This window comes from Scomber japonicus, chromosome 22 (assembly GCF_027409825.1).
Source record: "Scomber japonicus isolate fScoJap1 chromosome 22, fScoJap1.pri, whole genome shotgun sequence".
Taxonomy (NCBI): Eukaryota; Metazoa; Chordata; class Actinopteri; order Scombriformes; family Scombridae; genus Scomber; species Scomber japonicus.
Window position 1 is genome coordinate 12,145,327 of NC_070599.1, and position 15,626 is coordinate 12,160,952.

A 15,626-nucleotide genomic window follows, 5' to 3' on the forward strand; every position below is an offset into this window, starting at 1 on the left:
TCCTACCTTCTCCTCCTCTCTTCCCTCGTCATTTGCTTAATTAAGGAGCACATAAGCATCTGTTAGCCCGCAGCCTGCCTTTGTGGTGCCTTTGTGGCGAGACACGTACCTTACACAGCTTAGCTAATGTGATTGTGTGATTTGGCCTCAGTGTGTTAGATTCACTCACAAATTAGACTATGCAAAGAGAGGTTTTGTTTTAAAGTTGTCAGTGATTTTTATTAAAGCCCTTTAATGCATTTTTCACAGATTAAGATGGACTTGTTTTGCTTGGGATGCCACTAGGGCTGGGTGTAGTTTATAGTATTTATTTCTGATGTCAGATAAAATGCTTTTTGTCAGATGACAGTTATACAACAAAACTTTTTTTTTAATATATACTTTGAAGATTGAAAACAGATGGGTCACAAAGTATTTTGTTGTGTACAATCTGTCTGTTTTTCTAAATTGAATTGATCTCGTCCCTTAATTTGCATATATGTGAGGACCTGCAAGGAAAATCCTTCATTTGAAACCCTCTTTATTATCTTCAAATTGATTGATACCAACATGGAATTTAATTAATCCCCTAAGAAAGCATGTAGATGGCAGACTGTGTCACACAAAGGAATGCTGTAAATCTTTTTGGTTTCACTGTTTATTATCATAAATACTTGGCACATCTTTCCTGTATATAATGTGATCAAATCTGTATGTGTTCTGGTTTTTGACCACCTTTTCCTTTTGTCTTTCGCTGCAGATTGGCTCCAGGTGGAAAGATGTGGTCACCAAATGTATAAAAGGTCACTTCCAGCCTCTCCTCCTTTTTTACTCCAACCCCGATGGTAGTGCCATTAACACAGAAGACGTGTCTCGACAAACCAGCAGCCAGTTCTACTACAAGACCCCTGTCAATGGAGATGTGCAAGGTAGTACCCCAGCATACGTAATACTAAATCACTGAAAGTTTCAAAATCAGTCTTGATTAAGTGTTTATTTAGCAACAGATTTGAATGTGTCAATTTGACTGGAATAAGAAACCTAAAAACTCCTAATCATAATTGACATCAGCTGTAGCAGATTCTGTTGTCAGTATCGTGGTATTACATCAGGTAAGATTAAGGTAGATTTGTGTCCATTTCTATAAATTGCAGCATCTAGTCCTTTGAGATGCACTTACCTTGGTTATTAGTGCATTTATTAACCATAATGCTACTCTAAGTAACCTGTTGATCATTATGCCATACTATAAAAAACCCATTCATATGAACTTAAGCTGTGGAAGTCTTTTTGTGCATTGAAATAGATTTACAGTTCTTCTTGTTGAAGAAATACAGAATGAAGAGGGAGTGAAAGAAGATTGGTTAAAAGAGTTTAGCCATTCTTTGCTGGATGAATGTACCAGTAGTGTTTTGACTTTTAAGTGAGTTAAATGTTTTTCTGGTGTTTTTGGACTGGTACTTTCACTTGAAAATGAAACTCTTGAGTGCTGTGGGTTTCATGAGATTTGTACTGAGGGACTACTGAATTAACTGTAAATAAAAATATCCTTCATTTAGAGGTGATTTAAAATAGAGATCAAATTCCACAGACACAACAAACAAAGAAATCCCAGATTATATTAGTTGCCTTTGCAGGCAGTAATGAAAATGTGTTGATGACAACAGCTGAACATCTATGCTGTTTTGGATTATATATCCCTGGATTTGTTTGGTAGGGGAGGTTTTTATCCCCTTTAAAGATCCTCCTCCAACTCTCCATGCTGGCTGTGCCCCAGGTCCAAGCTGTGGCAGCCGCTCACTGCCCATCAGAGCTGACAGGGCGCCGGACCAAACTGGATGATCCTCCAAAACCAAGAAGAACATTGTGTGGATTTTGTAATTGAAATGTTTCTTAGTTTCAGGTGCAGTCTGTGTATTTGTTGATGTTGAATTCATGTTATATCATTAAATTTTGATACTGCGTCTGCCGGAAAAAGACAGTTGTGCAAAAAATGGCCCTTGATTAAGAATTTAACATCTTTGTGTTTCCTCTTTCTTCATACTCAGGCGTTGAGTCTCAAGTTTCAGCTCCCAAGAAGCTGGACCTCACCAAGGAGAATCTGAACGCTCTGTTGAGTCAAAACTCTTTCAAACAGAAGACCCCTTCAACCTTTAGCCGGGGAAGTGGTCAGACCAGCGGTGGACGGGGGCCAGGTAAGGGACAGGAATAAAAGAAATATGGAAGGACTGAGCATGTTGAGATTACAAAGCGAAAGTAGAGGGAGAGCTATTCATAACTCAAGATGTTGAGGAACAAATTGCAGTAAATTAAAGTCAAGACTTTGGGACTTAAAAAAAATCTGTATGGGTGTAAGATAACAAACATATTTTAGATGTGTAATTTATACTTGTGTAAATATAATGTTCTGCAGTGCAGAAGAAGTAAACATGAAAAAACAGGGATGAGTCAAATTGCGTGGTTGCTTTTGATATTTAGCATCGAAAGACTTTTAGTTTATAAATATTTTGGTCTACAGAGTTGTGACAAACACGGATCTGGCGTAGAAACCGGAGGAAGAGATAATTAAATGTCTTCGCTGTAAAACTAAAGCTGTTCATGTTAGTAATACAGAAGGGATTAGGGATCTATGTTGAGGAGAGAGGTCACAAAGAGCTGCCAGTTCTGCACATAAGTACAAGTTGGGAGAAGAGTGTAAATTGAGATTTTCTAAGATGAGTTAATGGCCTTGCTGGAAAGACAAGGCAAGGAAATCTGATGTAAGAGGACGCAAAATTGGTGAAATTGCAAATGAATTTACAGCTTCAATGATTAGTTTATTAATTGATATGTCGATTGTCATAAAACTAGAAACTTGAAAGCTAGTGTCCTAAGCTGTTATGCAGGCAGGGAAGACTGCAAGACAATAAAATGTCAGCAGTTGCTCAAAGATTTCAGAAGTTAAGTATCACATTATTGATTTCTAGTTTATCATGTTGTGAGTCCCAAAAATATAGTCTCAGAAACCACGTGGTGTTTTTTGAACCATGAATCATGTTCTCTTCACACTGATTCCTGTTGAAATCTCAGACAGCTAACAGAACCACAGTATGATCATGTTTTCCAGCGCTATGACTAATCACGGCATTTCAAAGTTGATATCTGCCAGCGATGGGGCGGAGAAGCCTCTACATTGCCATGTTTCCACCTCGCTGCCTGCTCTATCTCGTAGCAGAAAATGTGCCATATACATCAGCACAAATATGTGGCATCTACACACTCAGCAGCTACTCAGTGCCTGGGAGTTGTTGGGACTAAGGTGGAAAACAGTGACAAGGAAATGAATAGTGACAATAGTCATATATATGCACACTGGGATAAAAATACTTTTAACGGTGTCTGCAGTGGTTGAAATCCCCTCCTGATTCAGCGAAAGCTCAGCTGAGACTAAAATAAGATATTCAGCATTAATTACACACTGGCTATATGCCCTTTGTCTCTCATCAGGGGAAAATGTGTTAAATGCATGATTGTAATACCTGACATATCTTTGGTTTTGTAGTGAAAATTGGCACCTTTGATCCAAAGAGTCGCATTAAGGAGCTTTCTAGAGAAGTCGCCCAGAGAGCAGGAGAAGTGCGGGGGATGCATCCATCCAGAAGAGAGCCTGATCGGAGCGGTCAGCGGAGGCCGGAGTCACGCTACAGAGGTTGGTTGCAGATATGTAGCATGTAGATCTACAGATTCAATTTAGCACATACACATAGACACAAGAATGGCCAGGGTTTATGATACAAAAGGCTAGCCTTTCCATTTCTCCAGCCCTTATGTAACCCTTGGTTTGGGAGCAATGTGTCAGAAAGGGGATTAAGTGCTGACATCCGTTGGAGCCTGGCTTCATCCCACTCTCTCATAGTCAGATCATTGGTTCCCCTTTCTGTTGTTTACATGAGCATTTAAAACAAACACACACACTATAAACCAAGCAGGTCAAACCGAATAGTGATACATGCTGTGTAATTTATTTACAGGGTGAATTTAATTTCAAATTCTTTTTTTTTTTTTTTTTTTTTTTTTAAATTTGTGTCACTATTTTTTTAAATCCATGTCTCTTCCTTCCTGTACCTCTTAGATTGAGTTGTTGTTTTGCTTTGTAATCAGTAGGATGATTGGGCGGTTGCTTTAATGCCCTTCTTGTGCATCATTGGTTTCAGTTAAGTATCAGTGAAAGTATTAGGGAACACAATCGTAACATGCTCCCAAATCCTGGTCAACAGAAGAGGCCTGTGTTAGCACCAAGCTCACGTCCCATTATGATTGAATGCAGTAGGCTAAAGGAGGCTAGTGTCATTGCTGTGATGAATGGCAGGGCTGGAGGTGACACTACAGTTAATGTAAGTAGTATAAATTTTCCGCAGCACAGCTCATGCCCAGGCTAGCACTTTACTAAAAAGTCGTCTCTGGGAAAATATAAACACTTAAGCAACTTTGCTGCTCACATTGGACTGTGGGATAACCCTTTGGCTAAATCTAAATTATCTCTGGCTGTATTGATTTCTCTTCCAAAATGATGTGCAGCCTTGTGTGCTGTTGACAATACCGAGCCAGCAACAGAAGCTCCTTAAAACACGCTGGTATCATATATTTATATATATAATATAGTATATGAGCAAAAACGCGGACAGGAGTGTTTGAAGTGATTTAAGCCTGGCTCACAGTCAGCAAAATCCAAAGCAACAGGGACTCCATCTCTTGAGAGATTATTTCTAATGGATGACAGGTCTGTGTAGTATTAAATTCACTTTTTATACCTTCCAACATGAAGTTACCACATATCTCATTTTGATGTTGACACCAGTATAAAGCACATAGCCACTGATTCATAAATTATCCTTATAAATTAAATAAGGAGGTCCTTTTTCAACGTTTTAATAAAAAATTATAGTCTTGTTGATTGAATTTAGAAATAAAAGAACTTCAGATGCTGTTCAGTAATCTCTGTTTTTCTCAGTGCGGGTGCATGTGTTGCTGCACACGAGTGAACCAGTTTCCAGGAAGGATGTCTGGCTGTATATTTTTGAAAGTGGCTATTATGACTAGAAGTGTCCTTGAAATAGCAGACACGCATCCGTAGCACACAGTCATGTGCAGATGGGTCACTTGTACACAGAGAAACACACAACAGCGAAGTGCTAAATTTTTTTATTATCAGTATCTACATGGATTTCTGAACATGAGGCTCCCCTTTGTGTGCACGCCATAGAGGAAAATCAACTCCTGTTGGCTGTAATTTACACCTTCCTGTCATCCGCAGACATAAATGTCAGTAACCCCTATGTCGTCATGCTCTTCCCTCACTTTTCTGACAACATGCTGTGTTCTTTCGCCCAGCTTTGTGTCTTGGTGTCAGTGAAAGTCAGTCTTTGGTCTTGGCAGTGGTATTCAGAGCAATGTTTTTGGCATCAAGGGCAGCAGCAGAAACATGTCAAACAGATGAAAGGGTGTTAAAAAAAAAGAACATTATTTTACAGGGAAAAAAACTGTTGAATTGTTTTGTATTGCCTTATGTTTCTTGCTGCATACTGCATTCTTAAAAGATGATTAAAAAATAAATGCATTAATGTATAGTATTGAAATGGCTTTTGACTGTTATTTTTTAAGTTTAGTTTAAGTTGAGTTTTGTTCAAGGTCTCATGACACTTATTTTATTTCAACTCAGATCCAGGTGAAGACAGGATCTACTCCCGCTCTGCCTCCCCTCCAGAGAACGGCTTCAAACAACACCTGGAGAGTCGCCTGTACAGCAGCCAAGGAAAAGGTCCCACTCGGAATGAGCGAATCCCCCACCTTGGCAATCGATCCTCCCACGAGCCACCTCGCTCTCACTCGAGGGTCCAGGTGTTACCCACTGTGCCCAGTTTCAGCAGCGGCCATCACAGCCGGAGGCTAGACCAGCTCTCCAATGGATACGATACTGACAGCAGCCAAGACTCTCGAGAGCGTCCTGGAAGCGGAGGGAACGGCCGCAGCAGGTCCAGCCGTCCATGGAAGCCCATGCGGGAGGTACTAAATGTGGACAGTGTTGTAAGCGGCATTACTCCCAGTAGCAGCAATTCCTCAAGTGAAGAGCGAAGGCAGCACAGCCCCAGGAGAAGACCCAACAGTCAGTCGCCCTCCCGTGACCGAGAGCGTGACAGAGATTTTACATGGGGAGGTCGGGAAGAGCGCAAACCCAAGAGCCTGATGACCATTTATGAGGACGAGCAGAGGCATGAAACTGGTGGTAGCCGAAGCTCGCTGGACTCAGATGGCCGGGGAGGCTACAGTGACAAGGACAGGTCAAAGGGCACAGCAACTCTTAAAGTCCGCAGTGACAACTGGAAGATCCAGCGAACTGAATCTGGATATGAAAGCAGTGACAGACTAAGCAATGGCTCAGCAAATCTTGACTCACCTGTGGTAGAGAACCTTTCTTCAAAGGACCTGCGGCCAATACCTGAGCTGCATCAGACAAGGTATAATGTTTTAATCAGCCTATTACTCCCTCACATTTTGTTACCTCAGTACACAAAGTCTGACAAAAATAGCTCTGCCAGTACTTCATTTTCTAAAGAATTTCTGCTGTGTGATGCCGGTGTCAGAATAATGCTTTGTCATCCTGTATCCTCCCCGTTTAAGGATTTGAGTCTCAAAAGTGCTGCCATTTTTAAATAATTAAACATTACAAACAAACTGTTCTAAGAATAGCCAGACCCATTTAACATAACTGCGCACGATGCAGATACACCAGCTTTTATTTATTTATTATTTATTATGCTTAGCTGTCATTCGTTGGCTTTGTAGTACAGGTCTTGTTTGGAGATAATGATCCCAGCTAGCTGACAACTGGTGTACACAGAGGGGAGAGCGAGCAGATAGCTGAGTTCCTCAACTACTAGTGCATTATTCAATCCTATAACTTGACAGTATATTGGTAAAGTGCTCCTTAATTATTAATTCAACATATGGTTAAGATGGTCTGTGACTGTGTTCAGACTTTAAGTCAATGAGAATGTGAAAAGTTGGATATTATAGTTTGGTAATCTTTTGTACCTTTTCCACCAGCTTAGGTTTATTTACCGGTTTAGATCAGATATAGAGCACAGCACTTAGAAGAGGCATTCAACTTAATAAGGTTACTGCAGGAAACAAAACAAGCTTACTTTAAAAGTTATGGGGTAGTTGTATGTGTGCTGTCTTTGCATTTAAGCAAATAATGTTGCATAAATGAGTGTCAGATTACACCACTGTAAATCATTCATGATGAAAATATATATTTAGGCTGAGATCATCAGGGTTTATTTCCCCCTTTTTAGTAAAGGAAAAATGTGCATGTTGAGCAAAAGATCATGCATTGGAATATCTTGTAGCGTTCCACAAAGCATACATAATACTTAAAAGTTATTTTGTATTTTAGGGATCACCTCCCTCAGAGAAGAAGTGATGATTTGAAGGCTGACATATTGCACTCGTACATTACATTTTCCTCTGGTAAGTAACTCTCTCCCCTTGTGTACTGCCTTATTTAATAATTATTTTGTTTGTAGTAAAAAAAAAAAAAAAAAAAAAAAACTCCTGACAAAGCTAGAATTAAAACCATGCTCTTGTTCAGATTTGTCGTGTTACCTTTTTATAGTTTTTAAGCCAGTTATTTACCTCTTTTATTTCATGAAACCACTGGATCCAGGATTAATAAGTCACAAATTGAAGTCTTTCACCAAGCTTGGCCCTGACATTAAAGAAATTTCCTCTGCAGACTTCCGTTTGCTGTAAGGATCTGAAACATTAAGATAGTACTCAGCAATTTCCTTGATTTATTGTTCCATCAGTTGTGTTAAGGTCACAGTCTGATTGAAGGGATACTGTATGGGAAAAAAAGTGTGCTCCAGTTCCACACTGACTGGCCTTGACCTTTTTTTCCTGAGTACAGTTTATGTCATGCAGCACATAGAAGAATGTACATGAGCGTAAAGGAAAAAAAAAATCAAACCAAGTAGACAACAGGTTTTGTATCTTGAAACTGTATTATGCTGTTAAAAATCTAGCAAAGCTCACTCAAGGCTGAAGGAAATACTTAAAATCCTGGTTAGGCATTATGTTGCTTGTCCCGAGTTGCACATTAAATAAAAGGACAAATGCAAAATAGTGAAAAAAGAACCATGAGGATTTTATTAATTTTTAACTGCAGTGAATGATATTTTCATGTAGCAGTAAACACAACAATTTTTGGATCAATGGGGGTAAAATATTTGGGGAATAATATATATCTGTAAAAATAAAAAAGCAAATCTATGCAAGGAGAATAGATGGCCTGAATAGCACTGGGAGTTTGTTGACGGGACACCCTTCACAGGCTTTTATCTAGCTCACTCTTACTATTGAGAAAAAAAATCTTATAATTTCACAAATATCTTGGAGGAAAAAAAAAGCCTTACTAATTCTCTCAACAGGAAGACACAGACTTAATCCTGAATAAGAGGGGGAGATGAGTGAGCTTGTAGGGGCCACCCAGCTGTGCTCAGCCGGGCACAAAATGCCATGACTGGGCCTCTCAGAAGGTGGTATTCAAAAATGAGGCAAATGAAATGCTTTTTTTTTGTAGCATTTCAAGGTCCCAAAGAGCTTCAAAGGGAGGCATCAAAAACAGCAAAGATAAAATTGTAAATCCTGTTTCCAGCAACTGAGTTTTATTCAGAGCTGCAAACAGCTTTTAAATAAGTGTGGTGAGTTGGGCAAACAGAAGCAGAAACGTGTAGTGTTTAGGGTCTTGATAGTGGCCTGTGAGTGTCTTCACACACCGTCAAAGAGTCAAACATGTCTGAGGCATGGTCATGTTTTCAATGCTGAATATATGCCTTTTGATTGGAATTTGCCCTGGTCTTAATTTGGTAAAACTGTGTTTATTATTGATTACACAAACCTCCATTGTTTACATATTAATTTGGAAATGGTTTGTGTAAATTAGATCATTATCATTTGTGCATTCATTTACTCAGGTAATATGCCCCCTAGTGCTTTTAAAGAGATATGACAGTGTATATCACACTTAACCAAGATCATTCACATGCCTCCTCTTTCATTTTTAAAATCTTAAAAGTACTTTAAATCTCCATCTTTGCTGTTGAGTTAGTGTTGGCTAATTTAATAAGCGCCTTGAAATGCTGACTTGTTTATTGATAAACCGGTCAAAATGGAAATGTATGTGGCTAAGTCTCTGATAGGACCTTTTTGAGGTATTTTCTATTGTAGCTATTTTAAAATCAGTATAGGATATTTACGCCCTGCTGTCTGCAATTTGTATTGACAAGCTGCAGTAAATGTGTCCAAAGTCAATTTGGCCTAAGTTCAGCTGTGGTAGTCTGGCGTGAGCTGCAGTTGCAGAGAAGCCTGAGCAGATTCTAGTAGTCCATTAAAGTCCAAAATCCTTTCTAAAAGCACATTTATGTGGGAGGGGAGGGGGGTTGCGAGGAGCACAGTTGACATTTTGACCACAGGCATTTGTTCTTATGTTGTATATCATTTGTTGCATCAAAGGAAAGGCCTTCTTGGTTGCCTTAATGACAATCCTTTGTCCTTGTTGCAAATAAACCTCATTGAGCTACATCATGCTGAAATGGAAATGGTAGCAGAACATCCTGTCTTTTAATGGCGTGAAAGGTCACGGCTGCCACGGAGATGGGTGGGAATTCTGTACACTTTAACCTGCTATGCAGACAGTAAATCATGCCTTTGCTCAATTTACCCTGATTGTCTCTGGTGGCTCCTGCACACCTCATTGAGACTCCATAGAAACACACTTAAGAAGCTTTTAGGGCTCTGTTTGCACTTGACCATAGTAGCCATGTACTTCACTGACACCTCAGGTATGACACAAATATTATCCTAAGATGGTGTTAAACTATGCTTGCACAACTGCATGCCTCTGCCTTTGTGACACAATGCTCCTGGTACACGTTTCAGAAAAAGATAAATGGAGTATTTTATCCTTTTATCCGATTAAATGGATATGTTATTTGTTGCAAACATCTTCTGTCTGTCCATGAGTTAGTGTGTTGAGAGCTGTAATACTCCTCTGCTTAGTCAGCTTGTTGATGCCACTCTACAAGACAGGGACTGATGCGATAACCAAAGTGTTAATGCCATGGGATGAGTACACATTTATATTGTGGCTTATATTGTTCCCCTGCCTGTGCCACATCAACAAACACAAAAGCTCTACTAAACGTTTTATCTTTCTTTTATTTTTTGGAGGAGATTCAGTTTAAATCAGATGAAAACTTGACTTTTTTTGCATGGCTCATTTTTCTTCCCCTCACAATTCACATCTTCATGAAAAGCTGAACTGCAAATATGTATGCGATGCTGATTGATGTTCAAGAATTAAAGTAGCAGAAAACCTACAAATGTTTACTTGACAGCCTAATGGCACAAAAATGTGTAGTAGTTTTTGTTTTTGTTTTGCTCACATCAACTAAACTTCAAATAGATGTCAAGAAATTTAGTATGTATGATTTCTCAAGACCTAGTTAGGGTGTGCTTTCATGGTCTGCATAAATGCACATTTTCTATTTCCTCTGGGAGTTTCACACTCTGGCAGTTTGAATAATTGAAAGGATGTAAAATAGAGTCTCTGTTCCCCTCAGATAAATGTCATGAATAACTTTTTAGTGGAAACAGCAGCTCCCCAAACAGGTGTCTCCCTCAAACTTTTTCAGAGTAATCCTTTAAGCTGAAATGGGATCTGAAACAGGTGTGTCAGTGATTTACATCGGGAGAGTACATCTTTATACTCACCGGTGTTTTAAAACTGAATATACGGTAGCAAACACAGCAAGGGTCTCAATAAATCAGCCATACATTTTGCAGAAAAACTTGAAAAAGCACATGAGATGGCTTCACTTCATTTATTACTTTGTAAAAACCTCACTTTATACATATGGATGTGAGGGAAATGTTATTGTACACCATGTTGTGCAGTTTATATAGTACATTGAATGCAACTGAACCACAGTCTAATCCTTGCAATCAGAGTACATGGACAGTTTCCCAGGCAAGTGCAGTAGGCCATGTAAACAGCAGGACACCTTGAGTACATCTGTTTTGCTGGCGTTTGCAGCTACAGCAGTGATCCCAAAATTCCACTGTAATTAATGTTCTTTGGATATCAGACAGACCCTGAACCTGATGAATCAAAATATTAAGTTCAGATAGAATCATGGTGATTATTTGATAGCTGTTGTCAGAAAAACTTTTGATTTGAACAGTCTCAGAAAAACTGGTGACCCAACATCACAATCTCCTTGCCCTTTTGTTATCCAGCTGCTTTCTCCTTCATGTTCTCCATCGGCAACCCGTGCACATGACCATAAAGATGCAGGGATTTTCTCAGGAGAAAGGCTTGTAAACTGCATCCCTTTTTAGTTTTGAGAATGATATTGTTACACTTGCTTGCCAACATTGCAGATCAGCAGCATCAAATTGTGAATTGCCACATGGACTTAGCGGCTTAAAAATGCAATAGTGTTGTGGAGGGGATCTGGAGTCTGGAGTCTGACCCCGGCGTAATTGCATGCCAGCACAAAGGATTTAGCCAGTAATGCTTTGAGAGAGCACAGAAAAAAGAGGGTATGCTGACACATCACAGATGGTCCTTAGCCATTCACTCTCTTCTTGTCCTGTTAGTCAGCTGTTGTCTGTCTCAGGCCTTGTAAATCACACCCACCCTGCTAACTTGGCTAAGCTCCACACCACCACCCCCACCACCCAGGGACATGTTTTTAAACATGTGTTTGTGTTGATCTAATGGGTGAAATCAGCTATTATCCCCAAATTACTGCAGTATAATTCATTGACATTACTCCATACCCTGATTGACCTTGTTGGGCAGATAGATTTTTACTCTCTTTTCATTAGATTGTGTATTTGGCAACTTCTAAATCTGCCCGAGTTCATCCCAGGTCCTTATGGTTTCATTAGGACTATTAACTCAAAGCTAAGAGGGCCTGGATATGAACCCAGTTTCCCTTTGAGGGGCCACGTTCTTTGGCTGGATCAGACAGTCAGAGTGGTACACAGGGGGCCTGAGGGCGCTCTGCCAGACTAGCTGCTTTGATACTTCCTCTCCCAGCACCAGGCAAAGGGCCTCACCATGACCCCTGTTAGGTAACATGTCTTTGCTGGAGAGACAGAAATAAAAAAAGGAAAACAAAGTAGCCGCATTCAAATAGAAACCCATGACAGATGTTATTAAGCTCTACTTTTGAGCATCTGGTAGTGATGATCATGAGTTCACAAATTAGTATCTTGTGATATAAAGCGCTGATGAGCTTTCATTATTTTCTAGGTGAACATGGAAGGAAATCTCCAGACCTGCAAGATGCAAACATCCTGCCTAGTCAGCTAATAAAAAGGTAAAACAAGAATACTGCATAATAAAAATAGGAGTCCGTTGTCACAAGGGCATGTAAAATACTGATTGTTTGTTTTGTGCACTTTTACAGAAGTCGAGCTTTCCGATACACTCCCGGAATCTTGGAAAATGACAATGGCCTTGACAGTGAACAAGAGGAAAATGTAGATGGCAGTCCTGTGAGCCCCATGCCTCCTTATTTAACAAAGACCAGCAGTTCTGAGTGCAATAGCTCAGATGACCTTGCTGGACCCTTCTCTGAACAAGAAGAGACTGGTACTATGTCCCACATAGACCCTTTCCTGCACAACTACCCTCCACCTTTACCCCCAAAGACCTTCGGCAACAGTCATGCTGACCCATCTGACGCTCACCCTCAGTCGCCAGAGGCGGCAGTGAGGTTGAGTCCCCGCACCGAAACCAAAAATGGCGTGTCCCCACTCTCACACACGACCCTTCGTAGGTGGATTGAGACACCTGCCGAGAACAGGTTTTCATCCGATGCCAGCTCAAAGTCCGGGTCATCAGACCAGGACAGGAACGATCTGTCAGCCAGCGAGAGTGACGACAGGTTACCCAGTCCAAAGCCCAGCAACAGTGATGGTACAGACTCCCCTTCCGTGACGGATATGGTTCTTCCCACTTTTCCCACCACTTACTTTTCTGTGGATAACTGTATGACAGACACTTACCGGGCCAAGTACCATAAGAGGCCTGCTTTGTACATGAAAGTAGAGGAACATACGTCATCAGGGGAGAGTGATGTAGAAGGGAGGGGGCTCCCTATACCAGATGTTAAACCACCAGAGCCCCCCAAAAGCAGATCAGAATCAGGTATCCAGTCGTACAGTATATTAGTATGAAGACTATAACAAGTATTTGAATTACATATTTTGCCCTTTTTGTGAATATTTTCATTGATTCACTCACTGGCTTTTGTTTTGCAGGCTACTCTACGACAAAGACTACTGCAAAATGGAATCCAGTTACTCCAAAAGGACTTGATGAGCATGGTTTCCTATGATTTTCGCAAAAGCATCAATGGACATTGTATGATCCGATGACTGGATGCAAAAAGGAACTGCTAAATAGATAGATGAATATTTCTTACAGCGATGTGTCTTTGATTGTATGTATACTTGTGATGACATAAAGTTGGTCATGAAATTGAATGCCAAAGAGATTGGTCCTGAGACATTGTAAACAGAATTGCAGTGGTCCTTAACAGTGATCTTGCTGTTTTGGTATGAGCTACTAAAAGCCTTGAATGAATATTGAATTTGCACAGTAGAGAGCACCAGAAAGGTACATAAAGAAACACACCTATGACATTTCGCTGTTGATCATGTTTGGATGTTTGGAATTCAAAAGGGTTAGTTGAGTTAAGAATGTGTCACAAGAGATTAAGAGAAATCCACCTGAAGATATAAGCTTTTTCTTGCAGTTCTACTTTCTCTCACTATATGTAAAACTTTTTATTTGTTGAGCTTCTCCAATTTCAGTGTTATGAAGTGGTTTTGACATGATAAACCTACCTTTCAGTGGGAAAGAGAACACCAGGTTCTAGTAATATAAAACATGTTTTTTGCAGATTTTGGAAAGTTGTGCTATTTATTTGGCATTCCTGGCATGACTTAAAAATGGATCCCAAGGATCTCTGTGAATATGAAGCTTCAGGACACTCACAAAGATTTCTGGCTAATGAGAACTCTTCTCGGGACTGCTAAGGCGAGGCAACTTGGAACCTTGGATTCTTGTTGGTACATGGGGTTTAATGACCTACACGAAGGTCAAATATCCACCAGCAGAGGTCTAATAAGCCAAAAAAACAATGATTACCATTGTGGGTGTCCAGGGGCTAAATGTCGGTGGGTACATATGTTAAATGCTAATTGGTAGAAAAGTACATGGCACATTAACTTAAGGCACATCCCTTACTTCTCACATGCACACATCCTGTCATCCCTACATATTAACGGCTTTATGGCTTTGCACTGTATTTCTGATTGATCAGTTCTCATTTCACACTTATAGTTATAAACTTCCCTTTTCTTCTTCTTTTTTGTCTTCAGCAAAATTGATGAACTTCTTAGTTACCTTTCCTGTTTCTTAAAAATAACTCCAATTAGCAGTAAGTCTGCACTGGTATGAAATGGACATGTCGGGATGTAAAAGTGTCATCAAGAAATGGACAGGGCTTGCTTTTCTTTAGGGGGGGTTATTAGTAAACTCTTGTAAATTACTCTAGTGTACTATTTTTTTGGTTCAAAATGTTTTCTATATGAAGCAGACTTTAATGCACAGTGCCTTTTGTATTTTTCTATGTCAAGAGAAGATTTAATTGGAGCCATGATTTGTACAATTCTTTGATTGAGATTTTTTGTAACATTTTATTTTATTTTTATTGATTAACAATTGTTAAATAAACAATTTTATTTAACCATAGCTCTGTCTCAATCGGTTTTGCATTCATGAACACAAAGTTAAGGTCCAAGATCAGCATTGATATCATCTTAGGTATGAGAAAATCAAGTGAAAGTACCAGCTGATCTAACATGTTAGAAAAGCTGGTGTTTTGCTGCCACCTGCTGTTGTTTATTTTTAATGCACCTATGATGAAGTGGTTGATGTTGAAATAAAATCCCCAGCCTGTAAATCAGCATGTAGTTATTCCGCTTTACATTAATACTGAAGCATGAGTGATTCACATAGTTCCAACTTTCCAAGGATGTAAGGTAGTGTCTACATTACTATGAACATCAAATTTAACTTTCAAGTTTAATAATTTACAACCATGGAGTCAACTTTATACCATTTGCACTCATGGGCAATGTAATAATGTAGAACTAAGATTAATATTCAGGGCTATTGGGAGCTTATTATATCATCTGGCCAGGCAGGCATATTTATAAATTCCTTCCAGTGTCTCAACCACACAGTTTTTTGAATGGCCATCAATTTAAATAATTCAGATTTTTTTGTTGATTCCTTTATCTTGATGAATCCATGCAAAAAGTAAATAATACTTGCTTCATCCTCAAGAGGGAAGTAGAGCACTTTGCAACCATAATAAAATCTGCAACCTAATCTAGACATCCATAAGACACACTATAACTATATAGAAACACTATCACTTTTGAACTTCATCATTTCAAATGATCTATGTTTGCCTATTTTAATGTAGCGTTACTACACAGAAGTAGTGGAAAGTGTATTTCAT

The 15,626-nt window shown here is 39.5% G+C and overlaps 1 protein-coding gene across 1 annotated transcript in view; it reads left to right on the top strand.

Annotated features, from left to right (window-relative positions):
- LOC128384010 (inactive ubiquitin carboxyl-terminal hydrolase 53) overlaps positions 1-14,843 on the top strand; it is a 32,069-nt gene extending 17,226 nt beyond the window's left edge. The window contains exons 10-17 of the mRNA XM_053343592.1: positions 740-908; positions 2,028-2,174; positions 3,521-3,667; positions 5,678-6,473; positions 7,415-7,488; positions 12,341-12,407; positions 12,498-13,240; positions 13,354-14,843. Of these exons, the coding sequence (XP_053199567.1) occupies positions 740-908; positions 2,028-2,174; positions 3,521-3,667; positions 5,678-6,473; positions 7,415-7,488; positions 12,341-12,407; positions 12,498-13,240; positions 13,354-13,430 (2,220 nt within the window). The 3' untranslated portion in view covers positions 13,431-14,843. The remainder of the gene's footprint in view (positions 1-739; positions 909-2,027; positions 2,175-3,520; positions 3,668-5,677; positions 6,474-7,414; positions 7,489-12,340; positions 12,408-12,497; positions 13,241-13,353) is intronic.
- Positions 14,844-15,626: the final 783 nt, after the last annotated feature.